We start from the raw sequence: 23,838 nt of genomic DNA, 5'->3' as shown, positions 1-23,838 counted from the left end.
TAGTTATCCTTTGTAATTTCTCTTTGCTGGAAGCGTTTCTTGATGTGGCGACCTGCCGCTGCTGTCCAAATTGCCAGCAATGACGACAGACCACATTTAAAACAGCAAGAAAAACCGCTTCGCAGTTATGAGCATAATGCACGTGGAATGAAATGTTTATTTCTCGCTGGGGCAAACGCTCCAACTTGCCCATAAAAAGGAGGCACTAAGAAATTCTTTTTCCTCTTAGGTGGACCGAGCAGAAAAATTTGAAGTCTTGCAAACGTGTAAACAGGCTCTCGTACCGAATAGTGACGGCGCAAAATGGCACGAAACAGCACAATTTGTCAGAAACAAAATTCATCGTTGTTAGGATAAAAATGCTTTTTTTCCCCGTGTCATTCACAAGGAGGCAGTCAGCCTCCTTTCGAGACGCAGAGCATCCTCAACATCTTCCCGCACGAAGTACACCAGGTTTTCAAATTGCTCGCGGCCTTCTGGCGTAGGAACAAAACCTGGACGGGAGCCGAAGGAGTCTAGAAGTGCATAAAACGCTGATCTGGTTGACATGAGTGCCGCACGGCGGCGATTCATCACCGTCCGGGGCGAAAAGTCAATCTCGCACTTAAAGAGGTCGAGCGTCGCGTCGCAATCCTTGAGCACATCGAGGGCAACGGCACCCTCCAAAGTCATGTCATCTCTAAAGATTACATCCAGAGTCCAGCTGAGGATCATCTCGTTTTTGTGCAGGTGCCGCAAGAGATCTCTGTCGTAGACCTCGTCGCGCTGTGGTCCCTGGTACATTTTGAGAGTTGACACGGACGTGTTAAGCCTGAGGCCCTTGACGAGGGCCTCCTTGAAGCGAGTGTAGTCACTCGGCTCGTTCCAATAAAACTCCAGCCGACGGATGCTGCGGTTCTGACGAAGTGTGTCCACGAATATGCGGGGGACGTTCCCGCCCAGGTCCCAGCGTTCGATGGTGACCACGGCGACGCTTTTGGACTCAGCAAGGCCTTTGAGGATCTGGATCGATGAACTCAGTCTGGTACGGCAGCGCAGCCGGACGACCTTGAGGGCCTTGCCGTGGCGCAGAATATACGCCAAGAACTGGCCTCCCAGGTTGCTTATGGGCTGTGGGGTACAAAGTATAAATTTACGTTTAGATAGAGCGCCACGGATGGAAATGCGTTCAGAAAGACAGAACGTTTAACTACCATGCAATACCTTGTAATCAAGCTGATTTATTATACAGCGCGGTCTTTTTTTTTTACTACACGTGCCTTGAATGGGAGGGAGTTCATGATCGAAGCGTATTAGCGCGTATTACTTCTACGGTAAATGACTACCGAGAAAATCACAAGAGACGTTTTAAGTTATGTTAAAATACATGTTTGTCAAATATTCTGAAGGCTTGTTGCATTCAAAGTTGTGTACGGCTGCCGGGACGATCACGATCTTTAATGATCAATAAAAATCTCGTTCAGTACGTAGAGCCTATAACATGTCTGAAATTATGCGATCTGGGCTGTTTCATAATACAGGAAAAACTCTTCAGTTTAGATAAATTGCTTCTTTCAGAACCAAGGTAATAATATACTGATCGGACACGCTTTGAAGGAAATGGCTTACTCGTTGAGTTATGATGGAGAGGCTTTTGAGAGTCTTCAGCGTGCTCCGTATTGCCCGCAGAACCGGATCGACTTCTGTAGAGCTGCCATAAGAGAGGCAAATCTTGGAAAACGCGACGTTGGCGAAGAGTGCGTCCTCTAGGAGTTCAATCTGGCTGTCGTCGTAGACACAAGTGATCTTGTGGCAAACTTCGGCATCCATCATGTGTTTGAGCAGCTCGCGCCTTTCTTGCTCGTTTCCCTTCAACGATCCGACGTTCAGCTCTTCTAAACCATTGCGGGGGGCACTGAGGACCCGAATAAAGGGCCGTACATCGACACAGCTAAGGTTGCAGTCGTCAAGGTGCAGCTCTTTCAACAACCGGCTCACTGCAACACCATCAGCGAGGGAACTCATGACCTGTGACGTCAGCGTCGAGCCGGAAAGCACCAATGTGTGAAGTTTGCTTGATCCAGCGATCCTGAACAGCTCTTGCTGTGCCCCGCGCATTTGAAGAAACTTACCGAGGTCGACCTTGGCTTTCATGCGTTGCAAAGCTACATTCTTGTACGAAATATCAGCAAGCGCGGTTAGCGTTTCGATGTCAACGATGGTCGCTTCAATGGTTAGGTCTATCAGTGAGTCATTCCCGACAAGCCCCTTAAGCAAGGGTAGCAAGTTGCAGTCGACGTCGATATGCAGTCTGTGGAGACTGGCCATCCCTAGTAGAGACAAGGCGTCGGTGAAAACCTGGACTGGCTCGTTGATGGCCATCTTCAGACGAAAATTCATGAGTTGTTTGTGCTGGACCACTTTGGTTATTAGTTCCGCGAATGCAGATGCCTCTATCTGGACTTCGATGAGGATGAGGTAAGTAAGAGCGACATTTTTCTCTATCAGGCGAGGAAGCAGTGCACTATCCTCTGTGGAGAGATGCATCGACGTGAGTCCAAGTTCTGTCAGTGCAGACAGGCTGTCCAGAGCACTTACTCTGGGTTGCTCGTTAACAGATGGGGAACTCAGTGGGTCACATCCACGGATTTCGCATTTTTCGACGTACTCCGTAAACTTCAGCAAGGAGGCGAACAGCGTTTGATGCCGGGGCGCCAGCACGGAGATGGACAGCGTTACTCCCATGATGCATCTGTGTTGACGCAGTAGCCAGAGGTAGATGCAGATGAACTTGACGTCTCCCTCTCGGGGCAGGTCGTCAGGGTCGACGTCGAAAGTTCGGAAATAGAGCGTTCCGTGATGCTGCTGTAAGAGCTCGACCCCTCGGTGGTTAAACAGGGTGTTCCATCCTCGCTGATGGTCGACAGCCCAGCATGTACATCTATCGTCGTACGTGCACACGGGGCTCAACCAGAGGGCTCTGTCGTTGCAGAACTCCTCGTCGGCGCGTTTGAAGATATCAAGAATGTGGTCCACAGTGCCGAACACATTGGGAGCGGTCTCACTCAGGATCTTTGCGAACCCCGGAAGGGTGGCGCCTGGGTCTTCCTATTAAAAAGAATTAGAAAACATTTGTGGACACCACTAAAATAAAACAGCTCGCCCGTATAATAAAACATCAAAATGAAAACCATGATGCATTCTTTGATATGAATTGCTACACTGAGCTCTAAGAGAAATTTAGTTCGTTTAAAATAGACCAAACGAAAAATAGGTTTGACCACTTCGGCCCTGGCAAATAACACAAAAGCAGCGAAAGTCTCCGAGCTGAATTTTCTATAGTTGCGGCTTCTTGGCCGCTAGCTCACTGAGCTACACAAAATGCGGTTCATCTTTGGGAAGTGGTGGGTGTGATACAGTCTGATAACGGCCACTGCCTATGACCGCACTTAAACATTGCTTATAGCACTTTTTTCACACGACAATCTTCCAGCGATCCTCCTTACAATCTTATTTATATACCTGAAGATTCAGTCAACACAGGTAACTATGAGGCTAAATGATATAAACCAGGCCGCCGAGACTGTTTGCAAGTACATTTTAACAGTTTTGTTAGGCAAATTGTTTTCATAGACACAAATACCTGTAAGCCCCGGTGATGTCTCTAAATTAGCACAAAGCATGAATCGTCTCTGTGAGAGCAGTTCAGAAGGACTATCTCTTAAAAAGTAATAGTTTTACAAGTTTAGGTTGGACATCAATGCACCTGATAACCAAATATAATTCATTGCCATCTATTAAATAGTAATAGGACATACGCAATGTAGTATGCCCTGTTTTATAACAACAATTTCAAATACTGTTGCTTTGCGACATAACGTTTCATTACTGTCAGAACCACCGATGATTTCCATTACATCTAAGTAACGCATTCGCTATGTTACCCGGAAGCCTTTTTTGGCGAGAAGATAGTGTAGCTAGCCATCTTCGGCCCGTGGAGTGCCAACTGCGTGGCAATTCTGGTGCTGTTCACAGACGGTTGCAATCCAGCCAGACTTTACTGGGTGTTCGATACACGTTCACGCCATTCAGCTTGTATCACTGGATGACCTCTATTTTTGTTTGAACAGTTTACGAATGCGCACTTGACGTGAAAACGCTACTGTTGTCGTCGATTCCGAGTAATACTTTATGCAAATAAGGAATCGGCAAGGCACACTAGCTTAGATTAAGTGATTCGCGCGCACACCCAAAAACAAAAGCGTAAAATAAAACTGTTTACGTGATCGACAGTGAGAAAAAGATCTGCCACCGAGATGTGCTAGACATTTTGACAACTTACAGGTGGCGGCCCAGTTGCTGCACAATGCCGATGCTGTAACCCGTCGGGTGTCTGCTGAAATGAAATGACAAATACAATTGCAGCTTTCCGCAAAACTCTCCGACTAATATATTATTGCTTACCCATAAGATATGCTAGAAAATATTGTGTGCCAATGTCCTTAAGTTTTAACTAAAGCTGCACTTCTATTCAATTTTTCTGAAAATTTGATAAACAATGCTCTATATTAAACGCCTGTAAATTTATGATTGTTTTCAGGTGAAGAGAGAGACTAATAAGGTTCCCTTTTCTACGGAGAAATTTGATAAAATCAGCCAACCTTTGTTCATTTATTTAATCATTAGCTCATTCATCTCATACCCTACTGATGCCCTGAGGCAATAAATATCGTTAAAAAAAAATTAAGCGTGGCTTGTATTCTGAGTTCTTTGGTCAGCAGTAGACTGAAGGCACGTAGTGATTCACGCTATATAATTTAATTTAACCGATTATGTTCGACTTACCATCCTCCGATGCGACTGATTCTATTTAGAGATCACAAAAAAAAAAGTGAAGTGCACCAAAAAGAATACTCAGTGACATCACTGGGACCCCTGAATGAAATCATGATGCCGCGCCCCCAAATAAGCTAAGGCCGTAGCATGTCCTGTCATTAGAAAATGGCCCGGGAAAAAAAAATTGGGTCATAATGGGCTTGTCAGCCATGCATGTTCAGCAAGGTTAACAAATTGACCCTCCTATTTTCAGACAATGAACGATTACAACGCCAACAGATTAAGCACCGAAAGTAAAACGAACATGTTTTTGTTTTACCTCACTTCCGGATGACTAATTCATGCTTGCTGGCTGTCTTTCTCGTACAGGGACAGTAGAACATTTTACTTGCAGTTGCTGGCCATTGGTGTAAGCAGCAACAGACGAGGAAACGGCGCTTCTTCCTAGTGACCGTTCATTAGGACTGGGCTCACATTGCTGCCGCCCAAGACTAACCATAACATAGGCCGGGGTTACGACCACACAGGATGCTGCCAGGTCGTAGTGCATTTATTTGGCGCAGTTTAAAACATTTTTCCGACAATTGTATAAAGCGTACTACCTTCCCTTTTAATTCATGCCGACAAAGCCCAGGGGAAGTTCTTTTATGGCGCTGCTACCGGAAATCAATGGGAATTATTAACGTAGAGTGGCTCCTAACGACCTCTCTTCAACCGGCGCCGCTGCTGCCTCGATATATAGCAGGAGACGGCGTTGTGCTCTTGCATTGCTTTCGGTCGCCTTCGATCGGGACAAAGCAGGAGATAACGCCTAGAATTCCTCAAATATCCTAGTGCCCTGTTCACGTATTATGTGATTCCTAAGGGCAAGAACACGGCGTTCACGACAAGCCGATCTGCAGCGGAGCGCACTATTATGACGGTTGATTAATCATAGTTCTGCGCTGGCTCACGGTTCCATAGTGGTTCCGCGCTCACTAACTATTTCTACGGGTACAGTTGCTACTCTTATAGGACATCTGTTGTCACTGCCTACAGTGCTGTTTATTGATGCCTGAATTATTGAACAACACATGAGCACCTTGCCTTACACTGATAGACAAAACCTAGCTTTATGACTGCGTTGATAACTCCGTTCTTCTACAAAAGTTAAATCGCTAGGATGTGCGTATCATACATTCAGCGCTCCTCTCTAGTTATTTAGCTAACTGTTTTCAGTATGTCTGTATAACTCTAATAATTCGGAGAAGCTAGCCATCACACAATGTGTGCCACAGGGCTGAATACTCGGCCCACTCTTATTTACAGATTACATTAATGATCTATTCAATATAACAGATTTAAATTATATGGTGATGTACGCAGATGACACGAACATTCTTTTCAGTGATCGAGATATGTGCACACTTGAAGTTAAGACTAATGCATAACCTCAATAATCTTCACTCCTGGTTACAAGCTAATAAACTATCACTGAATCTTTCAAAAACTCAGTACATCGTGTTCACGCCTATTAATACCATAGAGTGTCATGCATGCGCTTAACATTAGTTATGTTAACACTGCGATTGAAAGAGTTGCTAGGCATAAAATTCTGGGTGTTTGGTTCCATGAGACACTGTCTTCAAATATTCATATTTCGATACTTAAGTTCAGTTTGAACAGAGTAATTGGTTGCCTTTATCGATTGACTAACAGCATTCCAACATGGCTAAAGATATGAATATATTGTGCACTTTTTTATTCCAGACTATGTTACTGTATCTGGGGATCTACGACAGCTGGTAATTGCAATAAATTTCATTAAGCTACAAAAGAAAGCACTAAGAGCAATTGAGGGATATCACTGCCGATCACGGAATTTACCAACACAGCCTCTGTTCATTAAATATAGGATACTTAAGGCAGACTAGTCATATTTGTCTCGACTTTTTCAACGCATTCATATAAACCGACTATATGCCTCCATAGCTGAAAATTCTTCCACAGCGTACCACTCCAGAACTCAACGGAAACTAGTTCCTAAAGTCAGGTCTGATTACGGTAAACAAACACTACGACATCAAGTTCATATAGCTCTTAATTTACATTTACCTCTTCAGTTCAATTCTTCAATAAAACGTTTCAATGAGAACAAGCAATATTTAATGCGCAGTAGTCTTCAATTTTCATATAATTCTACAAGCAATGTCTGTACAGTTTCCGAGTGTGCCCTGTGAATCTTGCTTCATTGTCACACGATTGCTTTGATAACTTTTTGACTTTGATGTATGTTTTGTGAACTATGAAGACAAGCGATTGCTGTCATTGTTTTGTTGCTTTGGTTCAACCTTGTGTTATAAAGCAGATATGCGTTTTTTTCTCATTCTTTTCTGAACTGTTATGTGCAATTGCAATTCTTTTCTTTTGCCACTTTCCTGCCAACTGTATATAGGTGCTGAGGCCTTGGTCGGGCAAGCCAGATTTTTGCCTCAGCTTCCCCTTTCGATGAAAGAAAATAAAAAATTGAATTGAATTGAATTGAATTGAATAGTTGCCACGACCAATTTTATAGTCTGCGCCTTTAGCTGCCGCCACTTCTGAAAAACGTCGCACTTTTCCACGGGCAACATGGCACGACGACATATACTCAACCTCCGCAAAGGCGCCCGCATATTGACGTCGCTGTGGGCCATAACACAGTCACAATGGTCCCACGCTCGCCAACTGTATTTATACAGGTTAGTTATTAAACTCGCTGTTACTGCAACAATCACATTTGCCTTCTCAAACCCACCTGATATGTATGGGGGTTTTTGTTGCAAATTTCATAGGACAGTTAACTCACCAAACCCCTTTAAGGAGACGAAACGGAGTGGCGTCCCTGTGCTGTGCGATGTCAGAGCACGTTAAAGAACCCCAGGTGGTCGAAATTTCCGGCGTCCTCCATCACAGCGTCTCTCATAGCCTGAGTCGCTTTGGGACGTTAAACCCCACAAACCAAACCAAACCAAAAATGCTAACGCGTCTATGGTAGGCAATGGTTGGTTTGATTTAATGGGTTTAACGTCTTAATCATTATTTTCAACATCCTGTAAGTAATGATTATGAGGGTTATGAAAAAAATGCTAACACCCCGCCGGGGTGGCGCAGTGGTTACGGCGCTCAACTACTGTTCCCAAGGACGCGGGATCGAATCCCGGCCTCGGCGCCCGCTTTTCGATGGAGGCGAATTAGATTAGATTTAAATTTTCGCGGGTTCAACAGATCCCATGCGGGCCTCCCCCACTACTACAAAAAGCTTTGACTCCGCGCTTGCAAATAGCCCCCAAATGTGTGCTGATATTTTGTGTTTAAATGCCTATTTTATCATGAGATTTTAATTGGGCACATAATTTACCCACTTACTGAAAAGAAAACTGCACCGAAGTGAATTCGATACTGCAACCGAGGTATCAAAACTCCGATTTACAAACATTCTCCGAGGAGTACCTGCTCCTTATTCATCCTGCTAAATGAAGTAGAAGAGGCTATCGCTGGAAACCATGTTGATAAGCAAAAAAAAAAAAAATAAAATAAACAGTTTTTCTCACCCGGAATCAAGTGAATCGTCAGAAGTCATGTACAGTATGTGGTGGTATTTTTTCGTTCCGCCTATTTGAATAAATAGTCGACAATTGTTAACTCTTAAACGTCGCTCTAAGCGCTCCGGAGCGAACAGGGAAAGTTGTCAGGTTGTCGAGTGGCTCGAACATAATTCAACCCAGGTATCTTCGTCGAGGTAGCCAAGCGTAGCAGTCTTTATATGGCAAAAAAAAAAAAAAAGTCTCCATGAAGTTTAAAAGATACTACACACAGCGCACATATTGCGCATAAATACGCTGCGATTACAGTACGCTCAACTTTCCGATTAAAGCTCTCGAATTTGCGCCTTCTGTGACGCTCACAAAAGAGATATGCGTTGCCGCTGACGTGGAGATAATCGCCAGAGCTGTAGCCGATGCGCCAAGAAAGCGCTCTACCAGCAGCTCCTTAAACTTATCGCTTGCCTATCAGTAAACCGAAGGAGCGTGTGGCGGCGTTTTGCCAAGTTGTAGATAACACATGGCCTTGGATGAAAGCGCTGCAATCTCTTTGCATATAGAGGCGCACACAGACGCACGGAGCACGCTGCCACGTGTCGTTTTTTAAACACTTCGCGGGCTTTCATTTTTTTCGAATAAAAGGGTTTAAGCTAAGACCATCTTGTCGAAATCATCCGGGTTAGACTATTTTCGTGGCGCTCTACAACTATCCTACTATCACTTGAGTGTTTAAAGCGATATTTTAAAAAAGTTAAATAGTTAATGCCGACTAAACAAGTAGGTGGAACAAAACAGTTTGCATTTTACCACGGCTCCTAATACTCGCATGACATCAGCGGGGAGCAACGCATTGTCTTTCTTTTAAATGTTAAATTGTCGTACCTGAGGCACCCTGTATACATCAAATTTACTAATGGCACATACTGATATTCGCTGAAAACTAACTTTGATTTGGTCACTGCCTGGTGTTCCTTCTGGCTACTCTCGAAAGGCAGCTGGAACAAAGCTAAGTGTCGTTTACCAACTGTCCCACCCGAATTACAGCCTACGTCCTTAATAACACTACGGGGGAACTGACGACCACTTCAAATTACCTTGGCTTTTATTTTCAACCTAACAACTTAGCATTACCATATTACCATCGTTTTAGCACAAGCGAACCGGGAACTCAGCCTTCTTAGGCGTAACTTCAAGCACGCACACTCACAGGCAAGAAAACTTGCTTATGTTACACTCATCTGCCACAAAACTGAACACGTTTGATAAATACGGGATCCTGAACAGGCATACATCGGTAATACCGAATATCTGCAAAGCCGTGCTGTTCTCTTCATTTTTTTCCGATTACTCATGTGTTAGCATTGTCCCAGCATTAAAACAAATTGGCGATTAGAAGCCACTGTCACTTCGATGCCATTTTGCTCGCCTAACCTTATTTCACACAATATCATTGGCGCAGTGGTTACGGCGCTCAACTACTGTTCCCAAGGAAGCGGGATCGAATCCTGGCCTCGGCGGTAGCTTTTCGATGGAGGCGAAAAGCTAGGCGCCCGTGTGCTGTGCGATGTCAGCGCACATTAAAGAACCCCAGGTGGTCGAAATTTCCGGAGTCCTCCACTACGGCGTCTCTCAACCTCAGTGGCTTTGGGACGTTAAACCCCACAAATCAAAGCAAACCAAATTCTGCTCTTGCCGAGCTTGATCATAACGAAGGAAATTGTACAGCGTGCCCCTCATATCTTTACGCATGATCATTCGTTCCGCGCAAAATAATACTGGAATAGCCTTCCATCACACAATGTTACAATGCTAGAGAAGCTAATGTACAATCTTTTCAAGCTCGTCTGAAAGGAAAAGCAGTAGGCTAGCCGACTTAATATTACTTGTTAACTTTTGTGCATTTCTTTTTATGTTGTGAAGCTTGTTGTGTAACTGGCACTTGCTTAAGAGTCGGTGCTGTATTTTTCGAGCATGCGTTCGTGGGCCGTCCTCCTTCACCATGCTTTATACTTTCGCAGGAGGGCCTTGAAGGGCATTTGCAAATAAAAATTCTCACTTTAGAAAACACAGATCGAAACAAGTCTCTAAATAGATTCTTTGTCAGCCAGGGAGACCAGAAAAAAAAACAGAAAAAAAAAAATGAGAATGCCCTTTTATGCCCTTACCTCTAGAGCAATTTCTTGCAGTGTTAAGGTCATCCATCTTATCCTCATCTGCGAAAACTGGGTGTGGTAGCATGCAAACATGCTCGATCTTGAGCGGAAACGTGACATTCATAAAATATACAAGCGCGGCCAACATGGTGGGCCACGACAGTAACGCTCTTAAGCATGCAGCTCATAGGAAGGTTTCAGACTGATGTTAAGCTCTGGTGGTGAAGCAAACGTTAAGCTGACGTGAACCCGAAACAAAGTGGGCGCCATTTCAGGATGCTGAATCAGCGATGCGACGCGTTTTACGCACCGAACTCTACAGTCATCGTCACGGGCGCCTGGAGGGCCCGAACGGAGTGCTTTGTTCTGAACAGACTAGATTTAAATGCACTTTTGAGACAGGATGCATCTTATCATGGACTGCAACACAGATGAGACAGCCTAAACCCTTTTCACTTAGCCTATCCTCGGCTGCGAAAAAAAAAAAAAATCCGCAGATAACCCCGCTTTATGTGTGACTGCCTTAAAATTGTACTTGGAGCAACTATGAACGGCTGCATTCGTTTTTTCGCCATTGTGCCTACATGACAGTATGATTGAATGAAGCTAACAGTCGGCGAAACTAGATGTAACAAAAGGAAACTTTTTTTATTTCGGAGTGATAATGGCAAATAATACCAATGTTATGCCTCAGAAATTTGAATGTACACGAAAACGACCACATGCCACCGATGAAATCCCAACCCATGACTTCCCAATTTCTCATTCGGTGTCCCACCGACTGATACGGCGACGTCTATTCGATTTTTCTTAGACCTTCTTAGGCGCCATTTTGACCCGTAGCGGCGGACGTAGAACGCCCAGTTTTACCTTCAAATTTCTTATAAAGCGTAATTTGCGGTCCTCGGGAAATAGACCACCAAGTTAGAAAAAGGCAGAGAGCGAGCACATACTGCGTACCAAAGACACTGCAGCCCAGTCCGACAATGCTTTGTGGCACGCAACGATGGATACACTCATGAGCAGTGAAAAAATTGGCGGCTTCAGCAGCTGAGTTGATAGGATCCCTCAACGGTAACCACAAAACGAGCAGCGGGTCGGCCTAACATAAATATCTTAAGCACCTAAATTAATACTGCTAATTAAAGTTTTCGCGTCAACAGCCGTGATGTTAAAACTGAATACCGGTCGATTGAACGTCAGAAACCTACGTGTACTTGCGGTGCAATTGACGGAAAGCGCTTTGAGAAATACGGGGAAATAGCGGGCACCAAGGAAGTGTCTTGCGAGCGTAATAATTGAAATGCCGAACTTGCGCTCCCGCCCGATACGCAATGCGTCCCATTTGTGTAACCAATATAAGAACAGCCCGTTGCGAAGGGTGCTAGTGTAGAGAGGTGCGCCCGGGCGCCAAACAATTATCCTATTTGGGCATTGTTTGGATGTATTTGTAGTGGCTGAAAAATTAATATAGAGTCTGGTAACCATTGGTTAACATCATAAGCCCATTACAGTCGAACGCTCGAGGGTCGCGATTTGGTTTAGGCTGTTTAACATCCCAAAGAGATTAAGGCTGGAGGACGTCGTAAGGGAAAATTATGAAAACTATTGATCGCCTGTAGTTTGTTAGTCTGGTCTGACACCGCACTGTACACGGACGTCTTATCCTTCGCATCCGTCGAAACCCGGCCTGGTTCATATCCGGTCCGCTGGTTCGATATTAGAGCACACTAACCCCTGCCACAGAGACGGAGTCTTTCGAAAGTTCTATGAACAATGTTTCAGGAGAGCAATGAGTATTTCTACGTTGCACAACTATGGATGTGCGCATCTATAGCTCATATGAGACGAGCTTTGTTTTACCACTCCCCAGGAAACTAGCTGCTATGTTCTACAGTGGATAACTGTTGCGGTAGTAACGGTGCTTTCGCAAAAATGCCATACTTTCGTCTCCTATCCGCAAAATAGCGACAACTGCAGTCTCTTCAGTTGTCAGCGGTTCAATGCGATAAATAAGGCGCAAGATCGAGTGTATACTAACCGGTTACAACGAATAATAAACATCCAGCAATGAAACATTGTGAGATTACACTCACCGGTAACGTGACGGTCATTCTGTGCTTCCGCGTTCAGCGCGTCTGAGGCCTGTTTAAACGGGAAGCGCGAACCTGAAAAACGACTTGAAGGAAGAAGTAACACTTGCTGCACTGACGAGATCCACCATTCACCGCTTGTTGCTCAGTGTTCGGCGGCCAACTGTCCAATTTGGCCGTTAGGTGGCGAACTGGTGTCATCGATGAAACTGATTATGCATATCGGTGTCAGTAGTTACACCGCTGAGCCACTAAAATGCAAAGAAAATCGATAAGACCGAAAAAGACACACTGTTCGGAATGTCGACTTTGATTTTCTTCATTGGTGGCCGACGGTTTTGTGCTCGATCCGTATATCAGAGAAGGCACAACACATGCTGATATCAAATGATAATATAACTTGTGTTTTGTGGATACTCCCGAGGACTGAACTGTGATTACGGCGGGGCGAAACAAACGCCGCAAGATCAGTCTTCATAAGGGCAGTTCGACAGTGAGATCGTCATAGTTATGATCATAAGACAATCACTCCAGTGCTTTTGCAGTGATGCGTAAGCGTGATTAGGAATCCCGAGAAATTCAGTTTCACCTTTTATTTTACTCTGCCTGATTGCTGTTTACATTCACGCCATCTGCGCAGTTTTGTTTCTAGTTTTTAGCAGATTCTCCCCGTGGTGTGATATCGGTGTCAGCGTATACAATTTAAGCTATTGTCCCGACGCCGATACATTCTTATTTTATCGTGTTTTGTATGTCACCTGAATTTTATCTGAAAAGGCCGTGCGTTAATGGTTGTCTGAGATCATGTACGCGATGAAGGGCATCTTTATTTTTAATGTTCTTACATTCTCAACCTGTGATTCAGATGCCTTGAATTAGAGCTGCCGCGAACAAAGAAATATCTTCGATTCTTCCCTCGTCTTCTTGTTGACAGTTATACCTTTCCTATAGTTCGACTCCTTGGTGACGAGTGTGCAGGCACGAACGTGCGATATAGGCATGGGGGTACACTAAGCGATATAATATGGGATCAGGCATGCTGATGAAAGGAAAATCGCTTTCAAATCCTCATATTCCGTTCAGTACTCTCTGCGTCATTCATGTAACGTTACTGCTTAGAAAAAGTGGATATCGATGAGGCATCAGCCATTTAGTGAACCCGGCTAAGAATCATGAATACGAAGACTTCGTTGCGGTTAGGAATTAGCTTTTCGGGCTTAATATACAACTTTCCGCGTTCTGCACCCTGATTCCTCTTACCATACACTATATTAAATTTATTAAACCAACCTCATAAAAAAACTACCTCGGCTGCTCCACCGCAATCATAAATCAGCGCATAGACATGCTGTCGATCTGCTGCAATTGCCAAACAAACTTCCCTTCTCTCCGCGTTCACAGTTAACGCCGTGCTTTGTTATGTTGCCTCTAGCAGTCTCAACGTCCGTATGAGGCCTTAGTAGAGTGTTTCTTTCTATAAGCCTTACATCGTCGTTGCTGTTTTCAAGACTTGCAAAAACAGCTACAGCGAAAAAGGAACGGACAGGAGAAGGTATTCGAAAGCTTGACACAAACTTTATATGTCTCATTAAATATGATACGTCATAGTTTGCGTGTATTGTACAAGTTTAGTTACAATGAATAGCAATGCGTCAGCGACAATGTGGTCTTCAGAACAGTCTAGAGCAAATGAATTAGGTATTGGTAAAAAAAAAGCTCGAACGATCACCTAGCAACGGCTACGATAACGATTGATGCCTGGAATGGTGTGCCTCAAAGATTTCAATCCGACCCGTCATCTTGCAGGCCCCCTCAAATCTTCGCCCAGGCTCTCAGAACGCCTTTCGTTCTTGCCTTTCTGTCTTTTGCACCTACGAAAACACACGAATAGGTAACGATTTATCTCGATGGCACTTCTTGTTCGAAAACCTGCCGTTTGCCCTCTGAATTCATGTCGTCTACTGGTCGGTGGGAGTTGAGAATGGTTTAGAAGCATGTAGGTTACAAGCATGCTTGTTTACAAGCATGTAGGTTTTATTTTTTTTCCTGACACGCGCTACCACGCTGTTTTTCTTTTCTGTCATTCTAACTTGTACTTTTGAGCTTATTTTTATTTTAATACGAATTTTATATGTTTTATCTTATTAATTTCAGTATTCATTACTGTTGCACCTTATGTAGAGCGCAGTTTATAAAATGCTTGTCACCTTCAATAATACTGTAGGCGCTAACTTTTCATTTTTATAATTTTTATGAAAAGTATGTTATGAGCATTTTAATTTTTCATTCAAATACCACTGTGATCTTTCATTTTGTACATGCCCATATGCTCTTGTACTGGTACGTGATGTGTGAGTATATTTCTTTTGTTTCTAATGTAATACGTTTCCACTGCTGAGTGGTTGGAGCACAGTCAAGCTGCAAGGACGCAGCTTTTTCTTTGGCCACCTTTATCGCCCTGTAAAGTTGCGAAATAAAGATACTTTGATACTTTGATTGAACCCTGACGAGCCGAGTGCCACACTTCGACCAGCATCACGGCCTTCACGAGGTTCGTAACATCAAGGACCACTTAGGATTCCCCAACGTCAAAATACTACTGACACTGGGTGGCCACCGGGATGATGTCCCCATTTCCTGAGGCTAGGTAGGGACCCTACTACTATGCGACGTCTAATGCGCAGCGTCACTCATGCAATGACGTATTACCGCTTAGACGGGATAACCGTAGAGTGGGTAAATCCCAGAGCGGGCTGTGGAACCACGGATGCTATAAGTGTTCAGGCCCTTCTTTTCCACAATATAAGGCAACACTTTATTCAATTCAACATGATTGATTCTATTGTTTCCATCGTATTACCATGATAACGCAACTACGCGGTTCCTCGTGGATGGCGGGGCTGACGTGGTTCACTTTTTTTTAATCAGAAAGGAGAAGTGGCTACCCTCTGGACCTGTTTTCGTGCTTTCTTACTGCTCTAGTGTCACTGATCTTAAACAAGCAGATATGCAGGCGCACGCTCAAATTCTTCGCACATCAGTCTCCGGAAAACGCCTTTGCGTGCGTTGTGCGTTAGCGAGAAAGTAAACTTAATTGCTTCTCATATTACTGCGTAAGCTTTCACAGTACTTTATATTGGGACGGACCACGACATTTCTTTCTTTGACCAAGTCAGCTATTGTGTACCTTTGAACCGTACTTTTTTATATGTCTTTGCTTAGAAAGCCAAGAATAATCCGAGTGGAAAAGAAGTGAACTTTCGGCTCGCACGTGGCCACGAGTGCGTCGCAGAAAGTGTCGCGCATGCAGATCCTGATGAAAATATATTGCTGAGGCGCTAAAGTTATTAGCAGGAAAACCCCGTACTTGAGGAGCCCAGTTTACTCAACTGCAGCCTTCGGACTGTCGGTGCGCATCATATTCAGTACGCTCTAAACGAGACGCGGGTCTACTTTGACACACTGCGCGTAGGGGAGGGCCTACCATTTGTGGTAGCAGTGGACAGAACGTATTTCGAAGATCGCTCTGTGACCGATTGATTTTATCCACTAGAACCCACAGGAACCGTAAGGCGATCCGGCTGCGTATTGTTGCAAGTCTACAACAATTGTGCTTGCAATAGTACGGCCAGAAAGTGAAAATGGAAGCTAGAGTGGCATTTAGTTTAGGAAGCCCAACCTCGGCACTTTTAAATAGTCCAGCGTGGTCACGTGATGCTCAAAAAAAACCGTTGCGACAATAACCTGCTTAAGGAATGTGGCAATAAAGGGGCATTAAGAACTTTGTACAACTTATAATACTGCTACTAGTATTACTGGCACTATTACTACTAATTCAGCTACCACTATCATTGCTACTACTCATATTACTACTATCATCAGGCCCCAGCCATACTACTAGGACAAGTACTTGTGGTAACATTAAGCACTTTACAGAGAAGTGAGCATATGCAACTTTTTTCTTGAAGTAAGAATGGGCTAGTGCAGTCTGGAGGGAGTGCATTTGTTTGATTTTGGTTGAAGCTAAGCCCTGTATAGAGAGAGCTGGGTTTCATTTTCATTCGCGTCTTACCTTCATTCAGACGTCTAAATCTCAAAGCAGCCAGTTTCTCACAGAAAACTACAGTTTCGGTTTGAAAACTTATGGTTAGCCACATCGCATCTGGCCTTTATCACTTACTATAATTTAATAGTTAGCTTATACTAATAACATAAATAACATTCTATTTATAATAGTTATAAAGTTACTGTTGTATAAACAATTATTTATAATATAATTGATTAGTATATATTAACCCATTAATATTACAATTAGATTTATACGGTGAAAGTATTGACGCCCTCATGGCACTCCTTTAGAGGCTGAGCCTAACTTCAACGCCCATGTTTGCAGCGAAAGCTACACTGGCATCGAAAGAGGAGTTTAGCGTGACGGGAGGCACAGAGCCGTTGCCTAGCAACCGCCGGAGCTGGCGGACTCCGCGCGCTCGCCGCGCCATCTGGCAATCAAGAAGCAACCAGAAGAAGATGTCTCCTCTTTAATGCAAAAACAGCATAGCTAGATATAGTGAGTAGCGCATCTTAATTCTCCTTCTTTAGCGTGAGGATGATGGTAGTGATAATGATAGGGCTAGTCAGCGGCGCATTTCGGGGAAGCGTGTACTCATCATTGCACACGACTGGATTGCATTGCATTAGATTAAGCTGGATTGGAGTGGTTTGGATTGAGATGGACAAGATTGAATTGGATTGCATTTGACTAGAATGAACTGTACTTGATTGGACTGGGTTTGATTAGACTGGATTGGTTTGGATCGGATTAGACTAGACTGGATTGAATTACACTGAATTGGATAGGATTAGATTAGACTGGAGAGGAGAGGAGTAGGCAACCCAGCACCAGGCACACATGCTTTCGCTACGTATATCCTAGCCTAGCTGAGCTAAGCCACGGCCAATTTTTCATTCTCCTCAAGCCACGCAGTTCCTGACTGCCAACAACAATTCAGCTTCGATTTTCCTCATTCCTGAAAATCCGTCCTCCTCATTACTCGCATTTTACCGTGGTAAGTAGTTTACAAAGCAATTGCGACTGGAAACGGCAACGCAATCAAGGTGAGAAAGGCTTATAAGTAGTAGGGACTGTACGTTTATTTCGCGAACATTAATGTCAACGATGGCGAGAATAAGTTCACTCTCACAAAAAGATATTTTTGTGTTTTCCCTTCTGTCATTATCAATTGTTTTCTTTACTGGCCTCTTTGAGCCAAGGTCATCGGCGCCGCACTTGGACCTCAGGTGCGGCGCGAGCAGCTGGCGGCACTCTTGTTCTCACGTGCGGCGTGCGTAGGCAGCGGCACTCGATCCTTCTTCCCCCTCTTGTTCGCACACGTGCTGCCGCTTCTTATTCACACACCTGGAAAGCTTTATTCATATCGGCACATATCTCCTCAAATCTACAACATTGCCTGGCATAATGCCACATAGATTTCCTCCTCTGCCTACCCATTCTATCCACCGTCACCGCTGCCCGTCTGGCTGGTCTGCTGGAACTTCCCTCTTCAAAATGCCCTCGACACGTCCCTGCTGTGTATACCCAGCTGTTGCCTCCTTGAGTTTCACAGACAGCCACAGAGGAGTAGCGCTCAGGAACCGGTGCATTGCCGGAATTTATTTGACGTTCGCAGGCAGCCCTGTAGGTATTAAACCACAGCAAAAAGTGTCTGACCATAGCCCTGTTTACATGGATCCGACAGCGAAGGGTCGAGTTGAGGAGTTGACTTGAGTAGACTCGACCCTACCGGGTTTACATGAACCTGACCCGACGAGCGCAGAACCGGTTCTGGACGAGCGTAGACGAGCGGCGATTATGGCGGCGCCTCGCGTCGAGGCGAAGAACTAGCAGACGGCACCCGATTCCGTTTTTTTCCCCGCGCACCTCTAGCGTTTTTCGTACTGTTCTTCTCTCCCACTGTGCTCCGACTCAAACCGACAGCGTTCACATGCTTTCTGCAGCGGGGTCGAGTACAGTCAACCTACCACCTGCGCGGCCAAGTTGATCGATCTTGACCCTTCGTGTTCTCAACCCGATCCGACGGTGTTTACACAAATCCGGTAACCGGTTTTCGACCCGATAACTCAACTCAACCTACTCCGGTCGGGTTCATGTAAACGCCACCCATGAATAATCGAGCTTCCGCTCTGTAAACTAAGTTCACGCCTATATCATTTTAGCCTGGCTTAGAAACCGTAACCAAGCATAACAAGGCTTCGGCTTACATAACCAGGCTTAGCCGACCTAAGCCGTAGCAATGTTCTTCGGCTGGCTTACATTCGAGGAAAGTGTTTTCTCGTGGTTGGGTGACTTGAACTTTCGGGTGTCGGATTAAAATCGTGGTGGGCCTAGATGCGAGCAAATAGGCTATATTAAGGCGTCTCGCCATTCCAGATGCAATTCGGTGGTCCAATGTTCTAACTTGTGCTTCACCTCTGCGGTGCCCATTTCAAAAATTTATAGTGTCCCTGTAGCAGTAAGAACATAGGCGGTTTTAGCTCAGGCCGCCCGTATGGATAACAGCGGTTTCGCTGTTACTTATAAGGGCGACTCTTCGCAGTGGTCATCATTCCCTGTGCTGGCTGATAAACCTTCGTGAGAAGCAGTGTTTTCTGGTTCAATAAAAAGTGTAATGGTTCTTCATTGAATGTTGGCAAAATGTGGTGCGTTAAAGTGTAGTCCGACTGTGGCAAAGATTTGTGATGAGAAAGTGGCTCAACTAAATGCGTCGCTTGGTAAACAGCAGGCCTTTTTTAATATGGCTGCAAAGGTGGCGGACGAAATGGTGCCATCAAGCTTCATTGCTTTCTATACCACTAAACATCTTTCAGACCTTTTCCCTGATCGGATATTTGTGAATCACTGCCTGTTTGAAGTCACAGGTGCTACCTGTCCCTCCATTTGAGAAGAGCTCCAAAAGATAAGACTTTCGCTGTGCACCCGACGTGGTTGCCCGGCGAATTATTCAGATAAGCCGTGATACTAAAAGCGCCTTGATCAAACGATGCCCGGAGAGGGCTTTTTCTTTTGCAGTGTAGGAAAGCATAGGGATTTAGACAATGGTCTTCAATTGAAGTGAGAATAATTGCTGCACTTAGTCCTGACCAAAGACATCGTTGCAGAAGTGAAAGGGATTTTGATGCTTGATGGTGTTGCTGAACGCAGCAGCTTGCAGTGAGAGCGTATAGCTTGTGTGGCAACCGCTAGAGCGTCATAAATGATCGGAGAAAGGAGGGATAAAATTGGACGTTTGCGAGCGATGCTTGCACTGTTCGTGGTGATCTAATTCCAGCTAGTTTGGGCATCACCTTTAGGTTTGAGGCAAACCTCCATGATGTTCAGTGCAAAACGAGCCAGACAATCAGACTTCGTTGAGAACGATATTTAGATGGAGCTCTATTCAGAGCCCCTTTCATGGAGACGTGAAATGTTTCCCTTAACGTGAGAAACGATACCAGCTAAGGTGAACAGATTTAAAAATGAAATGAAATACGAATCGCTCTTGACCCGAGGCTGTACCATCAACGAACCATGGCCACACGCAGTATTCTCATATGTGATTTGAATCTTTGAAAATGACCTACATCGTGTCACCTAAATTTGCAGCTATTGGGTGAAGGAGGGTTGTGATTTCCTGGAGTTGGAAAGGAGTCTTCTTCGGCTCACTATACATTAACCATATAAGGGTATTTCGGCTAGCGTGCTTCTATGAATAAAAAGCTAAATGTTGGCCTAAGCATTCACCACAAACTGTTCACAGCCAGACAGAAGTCTTGTGATTTTATATACAAGCAGAACAAATTTAGTTTCTAAAGCTCTTAATACGGTATCAGATCTGTCTTGCAGGCATCTGTCCTGCTCATGGTCACATATTTGTCTCAATATTCTGAACCTGGATGAAAAGGTATGACAGGTATCGTTCCTCCTTACACACAATTCGCTATCACTATGTGCTGTGTTCAGTAGCAGTGATCCAGAAGTTTCACCAAACTATACATTTGCGAGTAGGGTTCATGGGCGTCCCTTCCGGACAACCGAAAGCAGCCGAGAACTTGGCGAAGTTCATGAGAGGAATGTTTGTTCGAAGTCTACCCGGAATTTCACCAAACCTGAGCTTCCGTTCCCATGAATCGCGGCTAGGATTGTCGCACAGTCCTACGGCGTAGAGGACAAAGAACAGTTGCTGCATGTCCAGCTGATGGTCGTCCACTGAGATCTTAAGTTTGTCAAAGCCATCTTGAGATCCGATGGCCCGCTTGTACATATCGTACAGTGGACCAACAGCAGCGTTGTCTGCGATGTCTTCTTCCACCTTCATGTGCACCTCAAACTTGTCCTCAACGAGGTCCTGCATCTGGATGTAGTACTGGTCCTGCAAACATAGGTCTAATTTTTGAAACTTGCTCGCCTCCCCGGCGTTCCACCATGTGACCGCGGCAAGATTGTGGTCCACCGAGGCACCCCGTCTGTCTACCGCTGCAAACATTCCCCTGAAGACTTCAGCCAAGATCAAGGGGAAGAAGATTGGGTCAATGCTGTTCGTAATATCGTTGAGGAAAGCGATGTTGGCGTGCGGAATGAACAATGTGTTGCGCCCTATAAAGTACTCGTGACCTGGTGACAAAGCCGTATGGTCGAATCTCGCATCAAGGTCGTCTTTGTCAGGTTTGGTGTCCCAGTAGATGTTCATGGTTCCGGCTTGAAGCTCCCTAAAGATTTCGACCAAATGCCGATGGTCTCGAGGCTGAATATTAAAGTCGTAGTAAGCTGCTATGGCGTTGATATCGTCTGCACTGCCCAGAAATATAATGCGCATGTTCTCAACCTTGTCAATGCTTACTCCTATAGCCGCCCGCTCGAGCCATGACGAAGCAGACAGGAGGCGATCTGCCATGCTGCTTTTTATCTGGGCTTCGAGTGTCTTCATACTGTAGTCGTAGTGCCTGAGGAGCAGCGTAGAGTTGTTAGCGCTGAATGTCATACGGCCGAAAAAGCGCATTCCATGCTTGTAAATTCTTTCCAGGAGGTGCAAGCAAGCTTGCTTTCGGTCCGGAACAGACTCCAAGTAATTGTCGTGGCTCAGGCGGACCAGTGGACTGGCGCGTTTGCCCAAGAGAGGGGACACATGTACGACGAGACGGTAGCCCACGTAGTTCAGAAGAGTGGTCATGTCTATCTCGTTGAGGAAAGAAGCAAGGTTGCTGACATAGTCGAGGTTTGTGATGGCGACTGTTCTATCTTTGCCGAATCTTGCGGAGTCTTGGAACAAGATTGTGAGGTACTCTTTCCACTTCCACTTTTTGGTAGAGTTGAGCTGCCATACTGGCTTTACCGTATCCTGGAACACGGTAAAGCCTGGCACAGAGGCGATGTTGTGAAGTTGTTGCTCGAGATGTGCGATAGCTTCAGCTGGCTTACTCACATCTTTGGTTTTTTCCAAGAGCGACACTGCTAGGGCGACCATCCGAGGGAAGCTGTCCGGTGATTCCCTGAGGTACGCTAAGTTGTACCGCTTCAGAGTAAGGCTTGGGGCATTAATATGGACTGTGTAGACATGGTCGTGTTCAAACAGCTTCCGCAGGTACACCTTTGCAAACGGGAAGACACCGAAGTCGCGGTCCACGAAGGCTGAGATGTGAACAACGCTGGCATCTCGGGGAGCATTGCTGTATGGCCAGTCTTCCAGACCATAATCTTTCAGAAGAACACGCATAGACCTTATGCTGTCATCATTTCTTTCTCCAGCCTCACACTTGGGAAAAAATGATATGGCCTGGTGAAGGAAGACGCCGGGTGAGTCATGGTAGCTCTCTTCGTTTTCTCTGCGGTAATTTTGAAAGAATTTCTCAACATCCTTCATCATCATTCCAGCTGTCCTCTCCTGGTAAGCCCTAGACTCTACGCCAAGGCCACGGGCTATCCAATGCCGGGAGCATACATGGGCGTAAAAGTCGGTGCATGGGCTCACACTCCAGTTCAGCTTCCCACGCAGGTAGTTCTCGGTCCATACGCACACTTTCGTCTTGCATATTGTCTGAGCAAGCCGAAGTTTTCGCTCGTGTTTTCCAAGGTGTCGGTTATCCACTGCGGCTAGGATATTGGCGCCGGGGCTCGCCGACTTGTTAGCTGTTTGCAGGAGCGGCATGTCCTGGCCGAAGAGTGCAGAAATGGCCTCGCCAGTCTGCGTCTTGTAGATGATAACTGCTACGGCCACAATTGCCACAGTGAAAAGTCCGACGCCGCCGGCGGCTACGTACGGCAGACGGCTGTGAGGGCGGGGCACCAGGATTTGAGGCCGAGACCTTATCCGAACGGTCGCGATTCGAAGCTCCGATGGAGCGCGCGAGGCGGTTCCAGCCGGTTCTTCCGCCTGCCGGATGACCTCCGGGTCGTCGTCGTCCTGGTAGCTGGGTTCCTGCGACATCGTTCTGTACGTTCGAACACCGGGGATCAGTTCTTCCTCTTTGCCGCAGCGTACCACGTGCGTATTCTTCTTCTACCTTGATAAATGGCACATACCCGCGAAGGAGGATTGGCCAGGGTTCCGTATGGACTAACAAATGTCTTACAGATACTGAATTAGTGTATAAAATTAATTATCAACTTAACACAAACCTAAGATCACAGAATTGAAAGAAACGGGAAAATACGGAGCAAAAATTTTGAAGTTTTTAAATTTTGAATTCAATTAGCAAGGGAATCTGTCCATACCTGTGATGTAGTTATGTAAATATTCACAAATTTGAGACAACGCAAATCCTTTTGCACTCGCACCGAAGGAGAGTAGAAGCGAAACCGACAACGTATATCTCAATTGTGCTATTGGAATTTCTAAATGTACCCTTCTCTGATGTAAAAACCTTCGGCAAGCGAGAAGGAAATGTTCGATATTTTCAATCTCACCGCAAGCCTCCCAAAGGTTTGTGGGGCTGAACCTGCATATACATAAGTAAAAATTTAGGCGCGGGGGATCCTGCATCGCATGAGAGTCAGCTTTACCTCACACTGCCGTGATTGACATGAACAAAATTTCCATGAGTATATTAGATGTTGGTATTCTTCTGCAGATATCAAGGGATCATTGCATGAGGCGGCCATGTATTGATAACGTTGAAAACGTGACATTCCAGAAATGATGGTATTAGGGATGGTACATAGAA

At 45.2% G+C, this 23,838-nt stretch overlaps 2 protein-coding genes across 3 annotated transcripts; both read right to left on the bottom strand.

Annotated features, from left to right (window-relative positions):
* Positions 1-373: 373 nt before the first annotated feature.
* LOC146173680 (uncharacterized) lies at positions 374-12,810 on the bottom strand. Of its 2 annotated transcripts, none has more exons than XM_084585616.1 (4): positions 12,628-12,810; positions 4,322-4,372; positions 1,609-3,087; positions 374-1,110 (listed from the first exon to the last, which is right to left on the bottom strand). In XM_084585616.1, exons 1-4 carry the CDS (start codon positions 12,643-12,645, stop codon positions 382-384), a joined length of 2,277 nt encoding a protein of 758 aa, XP_084441742.1. In that variant the 5' UTR covers positions 12,646-12,810; the 3' UTR covers positions 374-381. The 2 variants fall into 2 exon arrangements, with proteins under 2 accessions (XP_084441742.1, XP_084441741.1); XM_084585615.1 differs by having other exon boundaries at positions 4,322-4,375; positions 12,628-12,809.
* A 7,850-nt stretch (positions 12,811-20,660) lies between these two features.
* On the bottom strand, positions 20,661-23,102 carry LOC146173679 (neprilysin-1-like). Its single transcript, XM_084585244.1, has one exon. It carries the CDS (start codon positions 23,100-23,102, stop codon positions 20,661-20,663), a length of 2,442 nt encoding a protein of 813 aa, XP_084441370.1.
* Between the last annotated feature and the right edge of the window lie 736 nt (positions 23,103-23,838).

The sequence above is a fragment of the Amblyomma maculatum genome, chromosome 11 (assembly GCF_055883805.1).
Source record: "Amblyomma maculatum isolate TAMU_Amacu chromosome 11, ASM5588380v1, whole genome shotgun sequence".
In the NCBI taxonomy this organism is placed as follows: domain Eukaryota; kingdom Metazoa; phylum Arthropoda; class Arachnida; order Ixodida; family Ixodidae; genus Amblyomma; species Amblyomma maculatum.
Note: the sequence above shows the minus strand (reverse complement) of the source record. Positions and strands in the feature narration are given on the sequence as shown.